The sequence below is a fragment of the Phragmites australis genome, chromosome 17 (assembly GCF_958298935.1).
Source record: "Phragmites australis chromosome 17, lpPhrAust1.1, whole genome shotgun sequence".
In the NCBI taxonomy this organism is placed as follows: domain Eukaryota; kingdom Viridiplantae; phylum Streptophyta; class Magnoliopsida; order Poales; family Poaceae; genus Phragmites; species Phragmites australis.
Genome location: NC_084937.1, coordinates 21067391 through 21092192, shown reverse-complemented (window position 1 = coordinate 21092192; position 24802 = coordinate 21067391). Strand labels below are relative to the sequence as shown.

Here is a 24802-nt window from a genome sequence, read left to right as displayed (position 1 = left end):
AACCAAAACGACTTGGATAAGTAATAATGGATTAAGAAATTGGCCCAGCAATAATTCCGTCCCGTTCCCACCCGCCGCGAGGACAGGTTCTGACCAGTGGGCCCAAACCTCATGACACCACCACCCACCAAATCCGTCCGCCGTTGCAGCCATCACGCTCGTTCCGCGGCCTCTCGGGCCCCACACGCGCACGAGCCGTCCGGACGCGCTCACCCAGATCCGCAGGCGTCGCCATATTAGCCCGCACCCGGCTCGTGAGAGTGAGGCGGAGCGAGCTCGAGGGGAGCTTTTGATACCCTCCCTCCTAACGCATCACGTTCTGCTGCTGGACGCGAAGCTTTCGTATCACTTCCTCTCCACACAGAGGCTACCTGTTGCCACGCGAATGCAGAACAATGTGGAGGAGCACGCGCCCTGACCTCGCCTGCAAGCTCAGCCTGCGCGACGGCCGCAACTGCCACCGCAAGCACGTCGAGGACGGGTAGATCGATCGGTCCTGCCGGCCGGTTCAGTTCAGGTTAGCTCCGTGGTCCAAGGAGGAGGAGGGAAGGAAGGAGGCGACCGGCAATGGAGGATGTGGGGGTCGACGGGAAGAGCGTGTTGCAGGGGCGGTACGAGCTGGGGCGGGTGCTGGGGCACGGCAACTTCGGGCGGGTGTACGCGGCGCGGGACATGCGCACGGGAAGGGGCGTCGCGGTGAAGGTGGTGGCCAAGGACAAGGTGGAGCGCGCGGGCATGGCGGAGCAGATCAAGCGGGAGATCGCGGTGATGAAGATGGTGTCCCACCCGAACATCGTCGAGCTGCACGAGGTGATGGCCACGCGCTCCAAGATCTACTTTGCTCTCGAGCTCGTGCGCGGTGGGGAGCTCTTCGCCCGCATCGTGCGCACCGGACGCGTCCGGGAGGACGTCGCGCGGAGGTACTTCCGTCAGCTCGTCTCCGCGGTGGATTTCTGCCACGGCCGCGGGGTATACCACCGCGACCTCAAGCCTGAGAATCTGCTCCTCGACGAGGCCGGCAACCTCAAGGTCGCCGACTTTGGGCTCAGCGCGCTAGCTGGACACGCCCGCCCCGATGGGCTCCTCCACACCGCTTGCGGCACGCCGGCCTTTGTCGCCCCCGAGGTGCTCGGCGGGAAGGGCTACGACGGCTCCAAGGCCGACATCTGGTCCTGCGGCGTCATCCTCTACGTGCTCCTCGTCGGCGGCCTGCCGTTCCACGACGACAACCTCATGATCATGTACCGGAAGATGCAGCGCGGCGAGTTCCTCTGCCCGCCGTGGGTCTCCGCGGACGCTCGGAAGCTGATTGGCGAGCTACTGGACCCCAACCCGAGCACCCGCATCACCGTCGCCGGCCTCGTCGAGACGCCGTGGTTCCAGAAGACGTCGGCCGTCCCGGCGCCCCTCACGGAGCCCGCGCCCTCGCCGTCCCCGGAAGCGCGCGGCGGCAGCGCCGAAGGCGACAAGGAAGAGCCCGAGGCGCTGAACGCCTTCCACCTCATCTCCCTCTGCGAGGGCTTCGACCTTTCGCCGCTGTTCGATCAAGGGCGCGGGGCCGGGAGGTCGCGCGCGGGCAGGCTCCGTTTCGCGACGCGTGAGCCAGCGAGCGGCGTGGTCTCCCGTCTGGAGTCGCTGGCCACCTCCGGCCGCGGGGGCATGCGCGTGACGAAGAGCGGCGCGCGATGGGTGCGGCTGGAGGCCGTGTCGCGAGGGCGCACGGGGGCGCGCCTTGCCGTGGCCGCAGAGATCTTCAGCGTGGCACCGTCGGTGCTCGTGGTGGACGTGAAGAAGGACGGCGGCGACACGACGGAGTACCGGTTGTTCTGCAGCGAGGAGCTTCGGCCGGCGCTCAAGGACATCGTCTGGGCTTCCGGCGACCCCCCGGCTGCCATTTGATGTCGCTGTCGTTCGCGACACAATTATTGTCCGTCTGTCGCTGTTGGTATCCATGTAGGGGCGTGCATTATTGTTTGGTGTCGAAGTGATGTTTGCTTGTCCGTTTGCGACTCGAAGCTGATGGTTGCTGCTGGTGTAGTGTTGGGTGTGACCGCTGCTGGTAGTTGGTATTGGCGCGCGCGAGCAGAATCGGCGCGAAGCTTTGAACTCTGGAATTGTGTTTTAATGGGTGTTGTGTTTTATCCGACTAGACCTGCTTAGGGTTCATGACTTTGTGGATCCAAAGGTATGGGTTGCCATGAGGCTTTTTATGCTTGTGGAAATACTTGTTGTGCTTATCTTGGATGTACCCTCTCCTTTTATAATTAAGAGAACTCGTTCATACTATACCTGGACTCCTCCGAGCTCAATTTTTTCAAACCGTTAGACTAACTAGAAATCCCTTCCTAAATAGGGGATAACTTCCCTATGTGATTGGAATACTTTTCTTGTGTTTGTCTTTATACTTATTATGTGGTGACTGCGATTTGCACGGATCAAGTAGGATATGCATGACCATTGTATACTCTTATAGAGATACATTATTTATAGAATATATAATAATAATTTTATATCCTTGTTGATACTAATCATTATTAATTCTAGTAAATCATAACTTAAGTAATCAATAATGATCACTAAATACCCATCATAATTTCCTGAACGAGCTGGTACATTCAACAAACCAAACATACTAATAGAAATATATCAGATCATCTCATACATGTACCACTTCATACATACAACAAACACTACCTTTCATCTGTAATGTTTCTTTTTTATGATGGTGCTGTTCCTTTCATATGTGCGGTATAGAGGTCTATGTAGGTTGCAACAAAGAACCTAACCAAAACCATTCTTTCAAATCAACATCAGCCCACCACTCCCCCTCCCAAACCCAAACCAAACCAACATCAGCCTCAGTCCAAATCAAACCACGCCAAACAGTTTCAAACCATTTCAGAACAACGGTTCCAGCCCATTCCAGCTAGCATGCTAGCACAGTTCGCATTATGCACTAATCATCAAGTTCTGAAGTACATATACGCATCAAGCAAAGCCAAGAACATTTGGGATCGATTATCATGTTTAAAATGGCCCAATGTCAACCATTGTAACAATCACTTCAGTAGATGGAAATTCCTGACGCCGATCACTGCGTTCAGGGCCTATTCGGAATGCATAAATATCCTCTCTTTTCTACTAAAAGAAAATACCTCACGTTGAAACGTATGAATAAAAAAACGTAAAAATATGGTAGGAATGCAAGTGTAAAACAGCAGCCCAAAAAAACATAGGAAAATTACAGCAATGGTCATTTGAATGCAACACAGGTAAAATATGGGGATTTGAAGAGAAAAAGAAGCAAAGGAAGGTTCTTAGAGGTTGGATCTTTTGTTAGATGTTCTCGAAAGTTTCTATGGATTACGGTATTTCATAAGGTTCTATGAAGTAAGAGGCTATACCTTTGTTCCCAAGGATCATATAGTAACACATTTCATAGGATTCAAATCCTATAAATTCCTCTAAAAGTTTAATGTTCCAAAGGGTGCTGAAGTTTTTTTTTCTACAAGAACTTAAAAATCGAGAAAATTCCTATGTTCCAAACTGAGACCGCAAGCATTAAAGAGGAGATCATCTTGGGACATGAATCCAACACTTTTGCTAGCTTCAAACTAAAGAGACAACTGACAGAGATCAACCTTAGTTTCGATGTAATGTCAAGAAAAATTTGAAGCCATGTTGTATCCTCTTGACTGGTATAATGGTAACCGATTGAACACAACACGGCATTCTTCTTCCACAATCTTAGAACCCCCCTTCTTCTATAAACTTATTTGCAGAACTCCGTTTGTTTGTCCTACACCCAAAGCACCCAAAATTTTATTTACCCCTACTTTTTCTCTTCTCTCACTTTGCCATTGGCGAGCTCTCTTCCTTACACTCTTCTCACCGCACCGCTCACCTCCATCATCTTAGACGATTGACGGCCGCATCTCTATCTTCCATGTCACCCCGCCACTGGCATCACTCACTGCCCTCTTACCAGTGGCTTCAGCAGTGCAACCGCCACCACGCCCTGCCGCCGCCGTCAGTCTCCCTCCAAGACGACAATCTGGGCCTACTGGGGCACCGTGAACTTCATGCTCTAACCCGAGTCCACTACTAGAAACAAGAATATCCCTGAGACAAAAACAGTTAGAGAAACAACAAAAACGTATGAGATAATTTTCTTGACAGTACCCCATCAGGCACACAGAGTTAAAATGACAGTGAAATTGAATTTGTCTGCTGGGAACCAACTCTACCCGCTCGTGGGAGAACCTTCGTCATCCACGGCACGATTTCCAAACATATCATGAGGTATATACTTTGTGTGTTTTGCTTACAAACTAATCGATTCTGGCATAACAAATTTGTTTTAGAATTCCATTCCAAATACCAGGCCAAGTACTACTGTCAATCCCTAGCTAGCGATACGGGCTGAAAGGATCGGAGCAATCACGCGGATGCCGAGAAGAGCGACGTCCAGGCAACAAACGACGGTTAGTTACACCTCCGCAGCTGATGACGAGGGCGTACTGAAGACTCAAGCTACGGTGCGAATCACCGGGTCGTGCGCATGGATGCGCCGGCCGATCACCGCGTCCGGGTTTGGTGTCTGCCGTCGGCGCACGGCCGTGAAGTCCGTCGGTGGTCCGGTGATCCATGGGTGACGAAAGCGCCGGTTCCTGCCAACCCGGCAGGCAAAAAATAATTGGAGGATAGGGCCCATCATCTTGGGTACGTTTTCCTTCGTTGATTAGAGTCGGCGGACGGCCCAGGTGGCCGGGTTGGCTGGCCCCATGCTCCTTTTAACCGACTGGGCTAGGACAGGGCGGGCTGGAACATTTTCTCCTCCATGCTTGCTAACTTCGGCCCAATCCTCAAATATCTCCAAGCGGGGCATAGACGACAGCTACCGATATCCTCCCTTCGTTTTCTTTCCTTTCTTTTGGAGACTAATGAGTCATGGTTCTGGCTAGACTGCATACGAGTGGACGGCATTGAACCTAACTGCAGAGTATGAAAAAAAAATTCAGTTAACTTGTTAACTTCGTGCCCACAAGTTCTTGCATCCTTTCTCCCATCTTGGTAATACGATGCCCGGGAATGAATGTTTGTGATTGTGTATCACTTTGGCGTAACAATAACAGTTAGTAAAACTTTTATTATAATACGTAGTATAAAAAAAGTATTGGTAATGCGTGCATAAGGATTGACATATCAAGTTTCAATGGTTCATTTATGTTCCATGTTGTGTATTTCGATACAGTATTTAATGAGTATTTACTGACCAAAGTAATAGTGTGAAATACTTAAGACTTGCGATTAGCACAGTCTGCAACTCTGGGTTTCCTACGCAAAAATATCTAAAAAAACGTTTTAACTTGCATCTGAAATCAGAAAAGTACTTTAGACTGCTGACACAAATCTTTACGTGTGTCGGCATTCTTCCTCTACAAACCTCGGGATTCTGCTTGGCTGTGCAGGCTTGTTTTGCTGATCGTATCTCAAATATCAAAGCCCAAGGGGATATCGAGAGCAGTCCCATGCAACTGCATTCGTGCCATGCTGCAGGCATGCATGCAGCAAGTGGGGAGACCGATTATTTTGTGGAGTGAATCAGCATCAGAACCAACGTTACGTTGATGCGTACGATGCGCATGCATGCGCAGAGCGCTCATGCATCTCTCTCACAGGAGATTGGTCAGGATGGGATCCATCCTAGCATGCTTATCTCCTGCAGCAAGTCTGCTGTCTACGCTCTGCATCATCACCCCAACTTGGCCACCTCTCTCTCTCTCTCTCTCTCTCTCTCTCTCTCTCTCTCTCTCTCTCTCTCTCTCTCTCTCTCTCTCTCTCTCTCTCTCTCTCTCTCCACACACACTGAAAAGTGATCAATCAAGATGTGTGGCCATCAGGCCATGCATGAATGCATGAAAGAAATAGACTAGACGGAAAATATATTTTCTACTGCCGTATCACCAAGTTAGAAATGTATGAGTAGCATGGTCCACATTACAGTAGGAGTACTACAGCTCATTGGTTAATCACATCTATCATGGCAAAGGGAAAAGCCGGAAGTGATTCCCGCGTGACAAGAACTGCAGATTAAACAACTGTGCATGCGGCATCGATCGCTCTGTTTCGGTCTATACATAATCCTAAAGTGGAGAGAGAGAGAGATTTGGCTTTGATCCCTCCTAACGAGGTAGCTCATCATCCATTGATCGATGCGTAGCCGGCCACGACGTGCCTCCGAATGTCGTGGGCCCTCCGGCGCGCCACCCCGCCTGCTTTACAAAAAGGCGAGGTTCTTTCTTTGCAATGGCCATTTACACGCATGAGCATGGGAATCCCAGAACTGCATCTCTAATCAGCTTATTTTGAGCTCCTCAGCCACCTCAATTACTAATAGCACTTCTTAATTGTAACAAATATCAGGTACCACCCTAGTACGACCATAATACTCACTACTCCCTCGAGACAAAAAAAAAATCATTTTAGACAGACACTGTCAATCTATCACCAACACATTCTTTCACATCTAATTACTAGTATAAAATATATACAAAATATAACAAAGTTATAATAATATAAAATTATTTTTCAAAACAAACTGAAATATCTATTTTAATAGTTCAATCAAAATATAAAAATATATATAATGGATAAATGTCTATTAGGACCATACAAAAACAAGATCAAATACAAGTGTGTGAAAAATATGCACCAAAATCACCTCCCGGGAGAGTATAGAAGCACCTCTCACAACTTACAAGTGTGAAAAAATGCACCAAAATCACTGTGTCTGTGCATAGAATGGACGAAGAGTTCAAAGCTCGCAAGCTGACTTGGCTCAATTTGATCCATTAATTAATGAGCCAAGCCAACTTTTTAGCTTGTTTAATTAATGAGCCGAGCTGCTTGTGAGCCTAGCAAACCAAGGAGTCCCAACAGCCCAAGCGGAGACCATCAAGATAGTAATGTATATATATTTCTTTTATCTATGTTTTGCAGGGTGTGTGATGGCTAGCGACAACTCCATCCAGTCTGCAGTAAGTATCGTTTTGGATATTGACATGTTTCTCAAAATATAACATTAACCGTTACTTTTTGTTGTAATATATTGATAAAATACAGAAAAAATATATCATTATAAAAATATTTTTTCAAACAAATCTATCCGTGTTATTTTAATACATATCGTGGGTGCTGCTCTGCTCTTTCAATTTGGGAAAACGACAAAATAGAGAATAGACTGGTATAGAGAATGGTGGCGGATGGGATTTAGATTGGAGGAGCAGGCAGCATTCTTAGAAGCTAGAACTCTATGTGGTGCACTAATGCCGCTACTTAGAATATTTAAGCTATTTTCTAAAGTTGTTATGCCATTTTGAGCTATTTAGCACCTAGAATATTTATGGTGGTTACAACCTGTACTGTTTGGGTCGTTTCGTGTGTTTAACGAGCTAATTTAATCTTTTTATCGAGCGGAGCCAAACCAAGCTGATTTGCTCATTTGCTTAACGAGCCGGGCCAGGTGGATATCTTAACCAGCTATCACGACCGAGCTACGCCAGCTACTCGACATCGATCCCTGTTCGTGGACACCGCAAGGCATGCATCTAGGAGTATTTTCTTTTGCAAGGTGCGAGCATCGAATTGTGGCTCATCGAGGAAGAAATGCCCTTCCATCATCTTCAGCCTTGCGGAGTCGGACGGTTTATCTGCAGAATCGTGTGGACTAAATTTAAGCTCGGGCAGGAATAATCGGCGCCTGGCGACACCGGGATAAAGCCGGAGATACCCGCCAGACAGGAGTCGTGCGCCGTGCCTTCTGGATCAGAATTCAGTACTCCTGTCAATTACGTACGCCAGAAAAGGCAAAAAAATGACATCGTAAACCTGATCGGATCAGAAGGGTAGTGCCCGCTTTTGCCTCGTGTACTCGAGCGCCACGTGGGCCCGGTACGCGTACGTGTTCGCTTCTGATAGGATCACGTCAGGATGGCCGCTGATCTTCTGTGGGCGACGCGTTTCAGGGTGTGCAGCAGTACTAGCAGTGGGTGTAGCACCGGGTGTTGCTCTCACGCGGTCACGCCCAGTGCTCTTTGGAAGAAGACAACATCCGGAGTTGGCTTTCCAGCCGACTCGTTTTCTTTCGATGGAAACGTTCTGCGCGTTGCGACGAGGACGTCGAGGACGACTGCCCGTGCGTTGTCGGCAGCTGAATGCAGCTAGGCCTCGTGTGGGAGAAGGCATCGCGTGCGCTCGTACCGGCCGGCCGGATGAACGCCGGAGATGGATGGAGGCGCCGCTCGCCAGCCGCCAAGAGGAAACGAGTAGCCGAGTGGCCACCACACCTGCCGAAGGTAGCGAGGGATTCCGTCCTTACAGCGCCCCGGGGCTTAGAGAGAGAGGCATGGGGCGCGGTCGCGAGTTCGCGATGGCAAATCGAATGTAAAATACCGCCGGGTAAGCAACGATAGCGGCCGACGATCGCGGATCCAGTTGTAGGATAGTCATCGGAGACAGGGCGGGAGCAAGCAGTGACAAAAATTATGTGCCACGCGCCGGATGCCGATGTGACGGTCTGAGAATGTTGAATGTAATTTCCTTTATTTTGAACCCGTTGTCTTCTAGCATCTCCCCTTATAATCTTGTTTATTTAACCTCCAAATATAATCCGCGTACCAGAAAAATCCCTACGATGCATCTATCTACTATATAATAATAAAAGGAGATGCCCGTTCCTCCTTGGTTGCTAAGGAAAAATAAAAGTTGGCTAGAAGTTCTAAAAAAAGCAAAACACCTAGCCTTTGATTTTGGTGATCCCTAATGAAGATTGAGTCACAATTAATAGATCCATATAGACCTGCGTCAACTTAATTATATATGCGACTGAAGCCCACTTGCCAACATTCAACTAAGGAAAAGGGTCAAATAGGGATGCAGACAACCGAATTAGGCCATCGACCAACAATCAACTCAAGCAATAATACTCCAAAATATGTAGACATTTAATTAGGAGCCACTTACCAAAATGCAACTTAAGTAACGACCCAGAGTCATTATACCGAGATCACCTTTTGGAGTTACAAAAGAACAAACAAAATATAGATCATATCATGCATGCTTTAATATATATAGTGGTAAATGAAGTAAAGAACAATTCCAATAAAAGTAAATAAAAACATTTTTCTATAAACCTTAAGTAAATATGCAATGTTAACTATGGAACTATGCTGACTAATCAGCTAGAAAAGGTTCTTAAATCCAAATGCCAGGACACCTCAAGGATCCTTAAACAAGAAAAAAATTACAAGAAGAAAGGAAATAATGGTATTTTTATAATAATAAAATTAATATAAACAAACATGAAAATGCATACGCCATTGAACATATAGAGAAAAAGTACTAAACGTGAAGAACCTCAATTGTTATGAACACGAAAATAGAAAAGATAAAACTCTAGAGAAAGAGAACATGAGTTACAATATTTTTGGTAGTGATATATGGTAACCGTGAATATTAATTAGAGCTGTTGCATTTCCATAACGAACAATTCTTTATTTAATCATAGACATTACAATTAGTAACTATAATCATAGATACTTTTAACCTTAAGAATTAGGATTTTGTAATGAATTGATCATATAGCTAGGCCTAACCCTGCTATTGAACGGACTAATCGGCTAGTTTTTACAAATGCGAGTTATAAGCTGAACCCAAAACAGCTAAAGCCATAAACGCAAAACAATGCATGTATCTAAAGCGGAAATAAAAGCAGGATTATATAACCTAGGTGCTTGGATGGATGATTCTGAGAGCCCAGAGGTGCAGACCTCACATCAGGAGAGTGTGGGAGGTAACTCTAGGATATGAACACTGCACGTTTACAACTTTTTCCTCATTCCCATTTTTCATTTGGGTTTTGTTAATGTATAAGCATTTTGCATCAAGCAAGATAAATAGATTAGTTACTCTCACGATTGACATTCTTCAAGTAAATCTGCTATTGTAAAATCATCATGTTCCTCTCTATCATCTTTGTCCCCATATTATTACAATGCCCTGCATATCTATCGAGAAAAGTTTTCTCAACAAAGATTGATAACAACGAGCTATATATGCAAAGATAGAGCTAGTGGAAAGAATCAATCTACGACGGTCATTGATTGGACTACGATCATGAAAACTTTAAGAAGAGCAAAGGTAACCTACTGGATTTTTATACAAGAAGAAAATACAAATATACATCAGTGCAAATGTGTACGACTACATAAATATCACTACCACAAAAATAGCAATAGTAGACATAGCGTCACAGACGTTTACTGATAAATTACGCACAGATAGTTGATAGGGAAAAAATGTTTGTGATATTCTCAGCTATCTAGGAGAGCGAAAACACACAGACGGTTTTACTAAAAGGTTATCTGTGTGTTGACCGTTCCTAGAACGGACAGTTTTCCTAAAAAATCATATGTATGTTGTTGAATGACACAGACGGCTCCGTATAAAAAACCATCTATGTCTATTAGTCGTCTACACATATATGGCCTTTTAGTAAAACCATCTATGTTCTCGCTCTCTATCCATGTCTGGATGATCAACACAGACGGTTTTTATAAATATCTATCTATTTTATATATTTAAAAATTCATAAAATATTCATACTAAGTCAGATGAAGAAACTTTTTATATGAAAATTGTAGTTTTCAACAAGGTTTACAACTTTGTAGTTTATAACCTTTTCATTTAAAGTTATGTGGATGCCCAAATAATTATCCAAAGTTTTGAACAACAAGGGTCAAAAGGATAAAATATCCTATTGCTATTAACAATGATGTACATGTGAGATGTTAAGGAAGCTACATGTGAGAATCGCATGACTTGTGACTTGCGACGCGCACGGGGTGGCTTGGGTGGAAAACTTTTTTTATTTTCCCTACTTTGAAAATATTATTTTTTTCTAAAAATAATATCACAAACGATTCTTATTAAAAACCATCTATGCAATGTCTTCATATTACAGACGGATAGTTACCTGTCTATGACAATCTCGATATCACATACACTTTCGTACAGATGACTTTGTTCCACGTTTGTGATAGTATGATATGTGGTAGTGTTAATGTTAATGTATACACATATTGCCATCTATGACAATAGAAGAAGCAACCTAGACAAAAAAAAAAAAAAAGCGAGTGGACCAACACACGACAAGTGTGGGCAAGGCTCTCTTCTTTAACCCTGATAGGAAATTTAGAAGAAAGAAAAGATTTGTGAAGGGCATGGACATGGGCTACTCCAACCAACAAAAATAAGGACGCAACTTGCAATTCGGACTATGATTTGTAATGATCAATTGATGAGTACCACAGGTATTAAATCATATACAATCGGATTGGCACAATAAATGGCTATGTCTGGCCGGAACCAATGGAACCAAATATTTTTGTCAACCATCGATTGGATTAGTGATAAATTAGGCACAATCATCAGTGGATAGACATGAAACCATGTGTCAATAACTTTATATAAGGTGTAATGTAAGAAATTAACAGTAGAGATATACATCTATTGTACTCCATCGGTTCAGAAATAGTAGGCGTATTTCTTTGAGTTTGGTTTTCGAATTTACATTTTAACTAAGATTTTCTCACAAAATATATCATTTATAGCTACAAAACATATATATTATGAAGTCATTTTGAATTATGAATCTAGTTGTATAATTTTTATACACTAGATATTCTTATAATTTGATTAAATGTTAGTCAAAGTATAAATAGTTTGATTTTTTTTTTAAAAAAAAATGTCTGCTATCTCTGAACAGAGGAAGCACATAAATATTGCGATAAAGACATTAAAATATATATGTCACTGATTGGAATAGTGATAAAATTAGACATGAGTTCCAATGGATAGACAAAAACAACACGTGTCATTAACTACTATAGTATATAAATATTATGATAAATCTAGTAATCCAATCTGATGATTGTGCCTAATTACATTAAAATATAAAACTAGACAAAAAACAACATGTGTCGTCAATTACTATAGTAAATAATATATGTTAGTCTATCATAAGATATTAACAATTGAGATATAAAACTATTGTAAATAAATATTGTAATAAATAGAGTACATGCTACGCAACCACAACTGAAAAATAGAGATACACTAAGTGTTCAATGAATTAAAAAGAGTCACTCTAATAAGATGTGAAGAGCTGAGTCACCGAATTCTGAGAATCATCGGTACGTACGGTGTAACATCACCCTACAAGCACAGCAGCACCTTGGGTTGAGTCGAGCTGCACAAACCAATGAACATAATTTCATCCTCATGACTCATGAACCATATCACCGAGTCCAACCCTAGCAAACCGGCTAGGGTAACATATGAGCAAAAGAGCAAGGGGTTTGCTAGGGTAACATGAGCAAGAACAAGGTAATCAGGGGACCAACTCGTCTATATAAAGGTCTCTTCGATGAGGTATATATGGCGCTAGCTAATTGTGTGCCACCAATAGAAAAAAATACTAAAAGTATGTACAAAATAAGATTAATTTCATTGAAAACACAATTTTTGTTTCTTTATTATCTTTGCCTTTAGCACAACAATTGCTATGTATGGATGTGACCACCGAAGAAAACTCTGTGTTGGTCACTCATTGGATAGACATAAAAAAATATGCACAATTGCTCTAATGGACATTGATAGAAACGACATGTGTCGATCACATGCAAGATTACAATGTAGCAAATTATACAGATCTACCTATCCTAATAAATACTAGGATGTATATTAAATATGGCCATACTATTACTGACTAATAAATTCGAAGTGAACATATGTTATGCTAACCACAACTAAAAAAGTAGAATTGCCTTCAGTGCGAGAATGAATTCGACAACACAAGACCTCACGTTTTAAAGCATAAGACCCTGTTGTCATAAATTCTAGCATATTATCATAAATTCTCTGGCGAACATCGGTGCAAAAGCATCACCCTAGCTGTATGCATAGCAATAACCTTAGGCCGAGTATATTCTTAGCTGAAATACAAAAATGAACAGAATACCATCCTCATGAGCTCTATCTCTCCCCAAGTCCAACCCTAGCAACCGTAGGGCTATATGGCACCCTGAGCAATAGCGGAAGGTAATTAGGGGACCTCTCCTCTATATAAGCCCTCCTTGACGGGGGCATACCACCAGAACGATTGAAGAAGCCAAGCCAGTAGGATAGCACTCCCAGATCTGGCCGGCCGCCGCCGCCTTCTTCCCCTATTCGGGCAAGACGACGATGAAGCTGTGTAACGGGTTTGATTCCTATCTCTCTCTCCTTCTCTCTCTCTCTCTCTCTTCGTGTCGAGTTCTTGCTGCGTCTGCTTGGCACTTTGCAGTGGTGGTCGACGGTGGGATGGGACGGGGCGCTGGTGATGGTGGTGGAGTGGCTGACAGAAGAGAGTGAGCACGCAGCAGCCAGACTGCATCTAAATACGGCGATAAAGACGACGGATGGATGGATGCCTAGACGCAGCTGCTTTTGCGTGCTCACTTCTCTTTCTGTCAGCTCTCTCTCTCCCCTCGGGACTTGTTCTGCTACATCCATCTCCCCCCCTTACCATTACCATCGCTGCGCACCACTGCGTCGTGCAGCAGTTCTCGCATCGATCGCCGTGGTGGCACTGTTGCCTGCCGGCCTGGTCGTGTCCCCACCTGAACCCTTATCTTGCCTCCCGCTCGGATTTCGATGGCCTGAGCTTTGGAAGAAGGTACTCTTAAATTTCATGGCAGCCGCTGCGCGCATGCACGCCATGGACCCTCGCGCCGGATAAACACTCTTTCTTTTCTCGGTGAGCTTCTCGTTGCCATCTTTGTGCCTTCCGATGATGGAATATTAGCAGGGCCTTCAGCCTTGGGGGAAGAGGACGCGTGATGTGATTTGATTAACACTGCTCTTTGCTCGCCTTCCTGGTGTGCTTAACTGAAAGCACTGTTTGACTAGTCCTTGATACCCCCTTCTCCCTCCCTGCCCCTTCCTCTTCTCTCACTTATCTACTCTCTCCTCCCCTTTCCCGTAGAGATTTCACAGCAAAAAATGAATTTTTTTGTTCCCTTTGCTTTGCTCATCTCATGTGATGCAGTGAATGTTGCGAGGTAAGTGGGAAGCAGCCATGGAAGTGGTGGTGAGAGGCAGATCTGATTGGTTGCAAGTGGAAAGGGGCCACCTACCGGCGGCGGCTTCCAGATCTGGAAATGTTTCTTCTCCGGTGAGTCCATATATGCTTCCCCTCGTCCTTAGCTTCTGGTAAAGCGTGCTCGCCTCCTCGTACTTGGCCTACCTGTGGTATTGTGCTTATATTGTTACTTGCCGTGTTTTGGAGTTTGCTCATGGGTGGTTTCGTCTCTAAAGGCGATTGGGAATTTTGCATCTCGTAGTACTTCCAATATGAACTAGGCAGCTAGCTATGAGTTTTCTTGTGGTTAACTGGCTGTTTCATTCATGCAGTTATTTGTCTTTATTCTTTAGCCTTGCATGTGTGTTTCATATTCTTAATTTGACGAAACCGGTGTGAATTTACAACAAAATAAGGGCTTGATTACCCTTTGGTTCTAGCGTATCTACATGTTTTCCTAACTCGCTCATGCCTGGCTTTGTTTTTTCTGCGCTTTATGATCTTCCCATGCGTATGTGGGAAATTGGAAGTAACACTGTCACGCATGGTCGTTTTATTGTATGCAGAATAAAGCGCTTGTTTAACCGTACCATTGACTGGGCAATCATCCTGGAGATTTCACACTAGATATGCAACACCAAAATTACAGACTTGCATTTGTGGTTTCGGTGCTGCTATATCATTCGTGATCCATTAGGTCTGCATATCCATCTCTCTTTTACGCTGTAAGTGCAGAAAAACTGCAGTGGTCCTGCTATATATATGGATGGTGCTTATGATTTATGTTGTTTGTTCCCACTTTTTTTGTTAATTTCTGGCTTTTGCAAATTTTATTGACAATATCTAGCTAGTGATGTTTATAATGACAATGTGTGGGCTCTATCTGACATTATATAATCAAAACTAACCAGTGTTCTTGTGCAGTGCCCTCTTGCTAACCAAAGCATATACAAAAATTTTATCAGTATTGATTATGAGTTAAATGTTGACTATAATTGTTTAACGGAACAAAAAATGCTTCCTTAGAGAAGGTGCTGGGTGCATGTGTATGCTACTGAAGGTGATTGACCGCTCACAAAATCTCAGTCTACCAAAAAGATGTTTAATCTGCACTGAAGTCCAGTTGCTGGATCATCGAGCTAACTCCATTGTTGTTGGAAAACAAGAAGACAAATTAGGATACAATCATGCATTCAAACATCTGAAGGGACTTTCCATCACCAGTGTTACATGTTTCTGTCTAAATACAACATTCCATTAAATCTGCTCAATATGTTTAGGCCAATTTTCATAAATATTTGAACATACATAAGGAAAGTTAACTTCTCTATAATCTCATAGTGCTACCATTTTAGTACGTTTGTGTTTTTAACAAGTGGATAATGATAAAGAACCGTACATTAATTGTAATGCATTATCAATGTAACTGCACCATCGTCACCGTAGGTGTATGGACCTGCTTCTTGTACCCTTTTACCTAGGATACACTCAATGAAACTAAGAGTGTGTTTGGATGGCTGCATTTGCCTCAACCAGGCCCCATGAGATGCAAATTTTTGGTGTTTGGTTACCTATATAGCCTCCTAGGCCTAGCTCATCGCATGCAAAATGCCCCTCGGTGCTTGGCCTAGTAGGTACGCTGAAATCGGTTGTTTCCAGCGAACCAGGCTAGCGTAGTGCAACCGAGCACAACGCGTGGGCTCCGCACATGCAAGGCGCGGAAGCCTGAGGAAGCGTATGGTCACCACCCTATTTCATGCCACCATCCCTATTATAATCCCTCATTGCTGCCACAACTACCTCAACTCTCTTCTCTCGGTCGAAAAGGCTCATCAGAGGTAAAGCCCTCCTCTCTCTTCGTTGCACATATGCCTCTCTCTGGTCTCCTCCTACCTTGATTGTTGGTTCCCTCCCCTGACCTCTTCTCTCTATGTTCCTCTCTTTCTTTGTTGTGCAAGATCGTGTAGAGGGCTCAGCTTGCCTTGCGTAGGGAAAAGAGGCAAGTAATCCCCCATCCATCCATTTCTCTCTCCATTTTCTTGGTGCCAGTGGCAAAATCTTGTTTTATTTGTGGTTCTTTGCTCAGTTCTACTAACATGGATCTTTCATCCCATTCTATTTTCACTGTGTAGGGTGTTGTCTGTTGTTCTGTGTGCGCTCAAGGTAAAAAGGTAATTGATTCTGAGATGGACTTCGATTGTTACATGTTTCTTACTTCCTTTGCATAAATCGATGTTCGTTCTTGAAAAAAAAAATTATGCAGATTTTCCCCTCCCATCCTTCTTTCTATTGTGTGCACGTATGTGGTCTCCTCTTCCCGGACCTTGCCATGCTCCTGTGAAGGTAAAGAGGAATGTGCTCCCCCTCCCCTTCCCCCTCCATGTGGTGCATGCTATTCTTGTGCTATTTCTTTGTATGATTTACCATTTGATTATGTAGCTAATATGCCATTACTTGTTATATGATATAAACTGGCTTGATTTAGTTAATGTAAATGGAAATAAATTTTGAGCATTTGTTCCTACCCATGATGTGTAAGTGTTTATATGAGCTCATGTCAATGTTGTTGTTGTTTACTTATGAATATGAGCATATGTTCATGTCGATATGTTAATGTGAATAAGAGCATATGTCAATACCCATTTTTTCTAAATATGACCATTTGTGAATAAGAGCATATGTTAATGCCCATTTTTTCTAAATATGAGCAAATGTCCATGATATTTTGACACCTTTTTCTTTTCGATTTGTCTAGATGGTGTTGGAAAATACAAGATGTATGCTTTTTATTAAGGTAGCATCTCTTGTCACTATTCTCTATGTATTCTTTGTGAGTAGACTTATAATAGGACTCTATTCAAAACCTGTGATCACTTATGCCCCACTGTTTGAGAGAGACAAAGAATGTGAAGCTAACCTGAATTAAATATACAATTGTAGTGATGTAGAACGTATAGATATGCTTTGCATGAGAAGAGCTTCATTTTTTCACCTATGCAACTTGCTTAAGGAAAGGAATCTTTTATGAGATAGCATTCATAGCAGAGTATAAGAACAAGTATCAATGTTCCTACACGTGGTCGACCATAACCAAAGGGTTAGGGTTATCCATCAACCCTTAAGAAGGTCCATAGAGATAGTGAGCCGATACTTCAAGGAGATCTTGCATGCTATTGGAGAGCTTAGGAATGAGATGGTAAAGCTACTATCTAATGAGACTCCACTAAAGATAAAAAACAGTACAGGATGGTATCCATATTTTAAGGTAATAAAATTGTCATATAGTTTGATGGGCTTATGTTGCATACATGGCTGCATATCAAGTAATGACAATTGTTGGGACTCATATATGATTATGTGGGTGCAATCGATGGTACTCATGTGCATGCTAGAGTACCTAAGGAGGCTCCTGCCTCTTTTAGGGGTAGGAAAATGTGCTAGCTGTAGTTGATTTTGATCTAAGGTTCACATATGTCTTAGCTGGTTGGGAGGATTTAGCACATGACACTCTCATTCTTGCTGATGCATTAGAGTGGCATGATGGGTGAAGGTTTCCACTAGGTAAATAAGAATCCTATAATAACCAATAAAATTCTATCATTGCATAAACACTACAACTAATGCATATGCATAAATTTTTCTAGGAAAATTCTACCTAGTTGATGATAGACATGCATGTTGTTCGAGATTCCTTCCTCCTTACCCAGCTACTAGATACCATCTGAAAGAGTATGGTGGAAGAAAGTACCTAACTAGAGTTGTTCAACTTAAGACCCTATAGTCTATGTGTGTCTGTTGAGAGGGCTTTTGGGGGCATTGAAGAATCATTTTCACATTAACGACAACAAACTATTTCATTCATTCAAGACACAAGTCAAATTAGTTTTTGTATGTTGCATAATTGGATAGTAGGGCATCAAGCGCTCACAACCTTATCTCTCTTGGGGTTCTTCTTGCGCTTGCTCTTCACCACATCATGCGGCACTAGGCTTAACCGTGCCCAATTTCTTTTGGTTGGTCTTGTGGACCTCCTTGACTAGATCCACCCTCTGGTTCATCTAGTTTCCACTGTTGTCTTCGCGTTTTCATATGCTATTCCCATAGTGTGCCAATTTGCACGTACTTCCTGCAAAATATCATATGCACAAAACACAACATACTCACAAATATGGTTAATATTAGGTGCCAAATGACATAAGCAATCAAATACATATATCCACTAAATTGATAGCAAATATGTGACGATAACTAGAGTCAACATTGGTTGGTCATGGCGGGAGATAGGGGAGCACGACGAGGTGAATGTGGCAGAGAGCGGCGAAGAGAGGAGGCGGATGGCGGTGGCGTAAGGACAATGCGAGACCCAGTGTGGCGGCGACGGTGGCTTGGAAGGCGGACATTCATGGTTGTAGGTCGCAGCCGAGCTTGAGGAGGCCATGGCATCCGCGAAGAAGAAGAGACAAGGAAAAAGACCATGTTGTCCTCAATAATGTGGTGAAAGTAGCAATGAGCACCAATTCATCTCTATCTGGTGGCAAAAATCAAAGTCAGTCCAGATGGTGGCATTTAAGAGTGCACTATCAGATAGAGTGGCCAAAAGTTAAATTTCCTAGATCAAAGGCTTGATCTATCACCATTCATTTTGCTAATTAATCCAACACTCCGAGTCGGTGCCACCATTTGGCTCCTGTGTGGCAATATATGTTGTTTATATTCTCCTGTATGCAATATCTAGAATTATTGTCGTCGCTCTAAAATGTTTTGTTTAGTAGAAACTCACGAAGCCTCAAAAGTTTCGAAAGTAACCCAAATTTTCAATTCCTTTCCTTAAAAAAGTGAACTACAGTGTCTTGACAGACCATCCTGAAGACACTGCGGGGTTTTCTGGTAGAGCCATAGGGTCAATTTTATAAAGATTTAAAAATCTTTTCCTCAGTTTGCCAATTTCCTTTCCTTGTTGTTAACTACAAGAAGAACCTCAAGTTTAATTTCGACATACTACTGCACCCTCCTATTAAGTATTAACTCATGGATCATGGGCCCTTTAACTATTAGCTCGTGAGTACTCTTTACTTTCTTAGTTGCTTAATTTTCCATGACACTATTCTATAAATAGCGACCTGTTGCTACTTCAAATCACATTTCATATCTCGCCACGAATTCTTGTCATCTGGTCGGTACATGTATATCCCGTTTAATTTAATTTGTTTCAAGTTCTTGCTATGACCTCCTGTGCTAGCTGCTTCACTAGTGAAGATGGATCAGAGCTGTTGATGCATCACCAGGCGTCCAGGAGACCAGGACCACGCTGCTGACACTGTGACACACTTCTGCTGCAGAAACCCATGGTGCTCGAGCTCGCCAACATCGGCTTCGGCTGCTCAGCAAAATGCCGATCGAGACTGCCTCCACAAATGTGGCGATGAATGTCGAGGCAGTGGTCCAGACAGTTGGTACCGCTGTACGGCAGAAACCCATGGTGCTCGAGCTCGCCGACATCGGCTTCGGCTGCTCAGCAAAATGCCGAGACTGCCGTCACAAATGTGGCGATGAATGTCGAGGCAATGGTCCAGCTAGTTGGTACTCCTGTATGCCACGAGATGTGTCTTTTGCGTGAAGCCTGCGGAGAGCCGTGAGGAGATGCTTTAGGATGGACGTGAAGCAATCCGTGAATCTAGTCTAATTCAATTTGAAATAATTAGTTAATTAATTAAGTTGAACTAAAGTGGATTCATAGATATCTACGGATTGCTACACCCTCATCCCTAAATGCTTCAGCTCACGCGTATGGATGGTACTCCACGAGCAATCACCTGTACAAGTTCATCCATTGCTTGTTCAAGTTTCATCAAATTTGTATAGTAGTCTCCCAGCCCATGATCCTCTTAGCCGATCAGAGGTACAATATAATTCAGTTTCTTGTGTTTATTTCTATTGTTCTTGATATGTACGGAGTATGTACGGAGTAATAAGTTTAGGCATGCAGACACACACTTATTCGCACGGGCATAAGCATTATAAGATTGTTCTTGTAAGCGTGAATAGTGCCTTCTGTGCATAATGCAATTGGAAGAATGTATGGTCTGTGTGTCCGGGAATAACAAATATATGCAATTTTATGTTGAACCGTGCAATATTCTCGTCGGTGTCATTCTTTATATGCTCATATATATATAAGCATGCGCACAAGCATTATATAAATGTTTGTTCATCATTACAGAAAAAAAACATGATCAAAATTGTGAATAAGTATTTTATGTGCAGCATTATCTTTATACCCCCCATTATTCAAGTGATATTTAAAGAAAGCACAATTATCATATGAATCCAATTTCTTGGATCAATCTAGAGATTTATATGGACCACGGCGAGGGCGGGTTTTGCTTTCACCCGCATGTCCCGGTTCAAGACTGAGTGATTTTTTTTTTTTTGCCCCGTCCTGCCCGGTGGAGTCTTGACTTTGACCAGATCTGTCTCGTCCTGTTCCGATTAAAGTCGTTAAAAACTCTAGATCAAATTTAATTTAAGGTAAATAGCTATCACAACATACGAATAAATAAAAAGTTACATCTAAGATTCACAAACCTAACATAATATGGCAACAGTTACATATATATACATTAGTTTACTAAAATTTTTATTACAAAAGATAATAAAATTCTTAATAAATTCACTAAACATGTATATAACATATACTCCGAAACAAACCTTAACCCACCCCTACCTTGACTGTTGCCTCATCCCGCGCGTCTTACCGCACCCTATCTTGCTCCAACCGGTATAGGACGGATGAAGACCTGAAAAATCGAGTGAGAACTTAGATATCTAGTTCAGACACAAGCAGAACCAGTTTGACAGTTTTACTGCTGTGATCTCCATCATCCAACAATCCAGGCTCCTCTCCCATCTCGCATCATGCAATCCAAGCCCTCCACGCGTCCCACCATCCCGTCGTACCCTGCCGCTGCCGTCTGACGAACCGGCCCCACTTCCCATCCTCATCCAACAAACCGAAACCAAAACAGGCCGCCGCCCTTGTCAAGAACCCGTCGCCGGCCATGGAGGCCGCCGCCGCCGCCGACCCTTACTTCCCCATCTACATCTCCTCCGACGAGGAGGACGAATGCACCTCCTTCGTGGCCTCCTACAGCCCCGAGGAGATCGAGATCCAGGAGGCCATCCTCCTCTCCCTCGACTCCTCTCGCGCCCCAATCAACGGCCTCTCCTCCGTTTCCGCCTTCCCCTCATCCTTCTCGCTCCCTGCCGGTGTCGTCACCGCTCAAGAACCCCCTCCTTGGCACGACCGCAAGGGCAAGCGCAAGCTTTCATCGGAAGGTACTCATCTACTCGTCCGCTTTTGAATATTGAATTCTTGATAGTTGATACGTACATTCGTGCGATTCACTTGGTCCTTGCCTAACTGTTCTACTCTGACGCAATGTGGAAGACGGCCCGAGCGACTCCAAGCAGGAGCGTTCCAAGCGCAGCCGCTTCAATTGCGCCATCTGCTTTGAAGGGGTTCAGGTTTCATAGAAGTTTCTCGTGAGTCAGTGTGCCCATGCGTCTGCAATAGCTGCGTCGGGAGGTACGTCTCCGCCAAAATCGCCGAGAACGTTGCCGTGATCGGGTGCCCTGGTCCTGAATGCGAGGTGGGCTTAGTTGAGATGGATCTGTGCCGGGACATCATCCCGCCGGAACTGTTTGATCGGTGGAGCGTCATTCTATGTGAGGATGTGCTGGGGGATGATAAGTTTTACTGCTCGTTCAAGGATTGTTCAGCAGTGCTAATCAACGAGGGCACCGTGAAGATCAGGGAAACGGAGTGCCCGCGTTGCCGCCGGTTGTTTTGCGCCCGCTGCCGCGAGCCGTGGCACAATGGGATCAAGTGCAAGGAGTTTAGGAAGCTTGGGGATGATGAGAAGGGGGAGGATGATCTGACGCTTAAGAAGCTTGCTGACAAGAAGAAATGGCAGAGGTGCCCCAAATGCAAGATGTATGTCTCGAGAAGGTCTGGCTGCTTGCTAATAAAATGCAGGTAGTTTATCTATCTAACCATGTCCCCTATTGCAATCCGTATCCTTTTCTAAGACTACGTAATGGATGAAATTAGGACAAAAAGTCAGTGTAGGGGGCACAAAGCGGCAAATATTATTTGGCTGTTTGTGTACATAGAAAAGAGATTAGGAAGTCTAATTGCTGTTCATGATAAGAGAGGAGTGAAAGGAATTACCACTCTTTCGGAACAAATATAGTCTCCCCTTCACTTTAGACCCATCAACAGTGTTATCTGGATACGGACACGGACGTTAGAATCCGATTCAGATTCGAGTGTCCGATTCGACAAAGAAAATTTAGATACACGAAATATAACTCAGAATCCGACACGGGTATCAGAATCCGACTCGGATTTGAGATATCTGATAAATTTGGACACGAGTGTCAAGTAACCCTAACCGTCAAATCTATTTTTTAAATATCTTTCTTTTTCTTTATTCATCTAATTATGTTGCCATGTTGATGTCATTAGTATTAGTTGATGTTCCGTACTTGTGAAGGATGGCCATGATTACACAGTTCAAATAATTTATAGTGCTTTTCATGTCCTGTGATAGTGGAGCTAAGCAATATGCAGCTGTGCGCCTGTGCTTACTATTCGAGCGTAGTACACTAGTACTATTGTTTGGTACCGATTGGTTCAGCATTTTACTGATGAATGATAAAGCTAGCAGCTGGTTTGATTGCTGACTTTTTCCATGAACAGCATATCTTGCTTTTGCTTTTTAATAGCTGTTCTCATAGGGGAATGCTGAATGTACTCTCACGTTTGTAAGTATATGGTTCATTTTATCCATCACTTGAAAGAATAATATGGGAAAATGACAAAACTATCACCCCTATTTATGTATTGTAAATTTGTACGTAAAGACTAGCAAAGTATATTCCTTGCTATTAGTCTATTATTATGTACCAGACGGAATATTTGATATCTTCTCATTATTCATATTTGAAGCAAAAGCATCCTTGCCCACCTCCTTGCGGGCTATGTGTGAACAGGTATTTTCGGTAGAGGTAAGTGCCATGGCCCATGAGTAGGTTGGTTAAGTGAAACTATGGTTTTGTTTCTCATGGAAACCATTTTCTAACAGCCAGTAGCTTGTAAAAATGCAGTGAGGACCTGGGTTGCATATACTGGGTTATGTTAAATAAAGTGTTATTTTCCAAATATAAGTCCATCTAGCTCTTCTCTCAATTGACCAAATATAAGTCCATCAATAACTCCAAGGCACCTTTTTATCTCAACTTTCTTGTTTTGTCCCTATATAAATGCACATAATCAATGAATAAACAAGCCAACCACCCTAATAATGACAATGATTGAGGTGCAATTGGGTCTTTGCATCACTTACCTTAATTCGTGTGCACAAGGCCAAATGAACTTATATTTAGGATCAGATGAAGTACCAAGCCATGGGCTTATATCAGTTTGAATTGGAAGTTTGTTTTTATTTTGGTGTCTAGTAGATGTTCTACTGCCACAAGTTGTTGGACCAGCATCAATTTTTACAGGTTCTATAAACATTAAGCATGTATTAAATGTTGTTGTTGGTATTCTTATATCAATCTCTATCATGTGTTTTTGTTCTGCATTTTTTTTGCTAGTTCGAATTGGAAGTTTGTTTTTATTTTGGTGTCTAGTAGATGTTCTACTGCCACAAGTTGTTGGACCAGCATCAATTTTTACAGGTTCTATAAACATTAAGCATGTATTAAATGTTGTTGTTGGTATTCTTATATCAATCTCTATCATGTGTTTTTGTTCTGCATTTTTTTTTGCTAGTTCGAATTGGAAGTTTGTATTTTTATTTTGGTGTCTAGTAGATGTTGTACTGCCACAAGTTGTTGCACCAGCATCAATTTTTACAGGTTCTACAAACATTAAACATGTATTAAATGTTGTTGCTGTTATTCTTCCAGTATCCATCATTATACTAACACACTTTTGTTTTGTTTTATTTTGAAGGTGTAAACAGTACTTCTGTTACCATTGTGCTGCTCCAATGAATAAGGATATCCATTATTGTGACAATTGCAACCACTAGAGAGTTCTTATCCAAACAATTCAGATTCTGTACATAGTTTTAGGTAATATCTAAGTAGTCGTCATCCCCTTGTAGTGGAAGTACCACTTTCAGTCCTTCATGATCTCACTGAATTGAAAGAGTCGATGTGCTGAAATGATCCTTAAAGTCCCACATCTTATGTCGCACCTTCTATTTTGATCAATTCGCAGGAAAGCTTTTATGATATATTCTCTTATGTTGTTTTTCTAATTCTATAGTTAAGTTCAATTCAGCTCTGATTACCTGAAGCGATCCATATCCTTGTTTAATTGGTTTCATTCAGATACGAAACATGACAGCGTTGGTCAATTATTAACAGATTAGCAGTTCTGAGGTTATACTGTGCGTTGGAGTTCATGTGAAGTGCTGACGCGCCGCCGCTTGACTTTGTCTGAAAATTTCTTAGTTTTGACTGGAAAGTTCTCTATGTTTTAATTTGCACTGTCAGCCTTATGTTCATAGTCCTGTTGCTTGTCTTCGATTCATTCGATATTTCAGA

The 24802-nt window shown here is 43.1% G+C and overlaps 1 protein-coding gene, 1 long non-coding RNA gene and 1 pseudogene across 6 annotated transcripts; all 3 read left to right on the top strand.

Moving 5' to 3' along the window:
• The first annotated feature begins 247 nt into the window (after nucleotides 1–247).
• Nucleotides 248–2286, top strand: LOC133897398 (putative CBL-interacting protein kinase 27). Its single transcript, XM_062338125.1, has one exon. It carries the CDS (start codon nucleotides 568–570, stop codon nucleotides 1897–1899), a length of 1332 nt encoding a protein of 443 aa, XP_062194109.1. The 5' UTR covers nucleotides 248–567; the 3' UTR covers nucleotides 1900–2286.
• A 10817-nt stretch (nucleotides 2287–13103) lies between these two features.
• On the top strand, nucleotides 13104–20128 carry LOC133897772 (uncharacterized). 5 transcript variants are annotated; one of them, XR_009905962.1, is made up of 4 exons: nucleotides 13104–14275; nucleotides 14749–16020; nucleotides 16141–16353; nucleotides 16446–20128. It is a non-coding gene; the product is annotated as an uncharacterized LOC133897772 (long non-coding RNA). The 5 variants fall into 5 exon arrangements; XR_009905961.1 differs by having other exon boundaries at nucleotides 16141–16525; nucleotides 19522–20128; XR_009905959.1 differs by having other exon boundaries at nucleotides 13105–13322; nucleotides 14150–14275; nucleotides 16141–20128.
• Nucleotides 20129–21097: 969 nt separating this feature from the next.
• Nucleotides 21098–24456, top strand: LOC133897611 (E3 ubiquitin-protein ligase RSL1-like; annotated as a pseudogene).
• The last annotated feature ends 346 nt before the right edge of the window (nucleotides 24457–24802 follow it).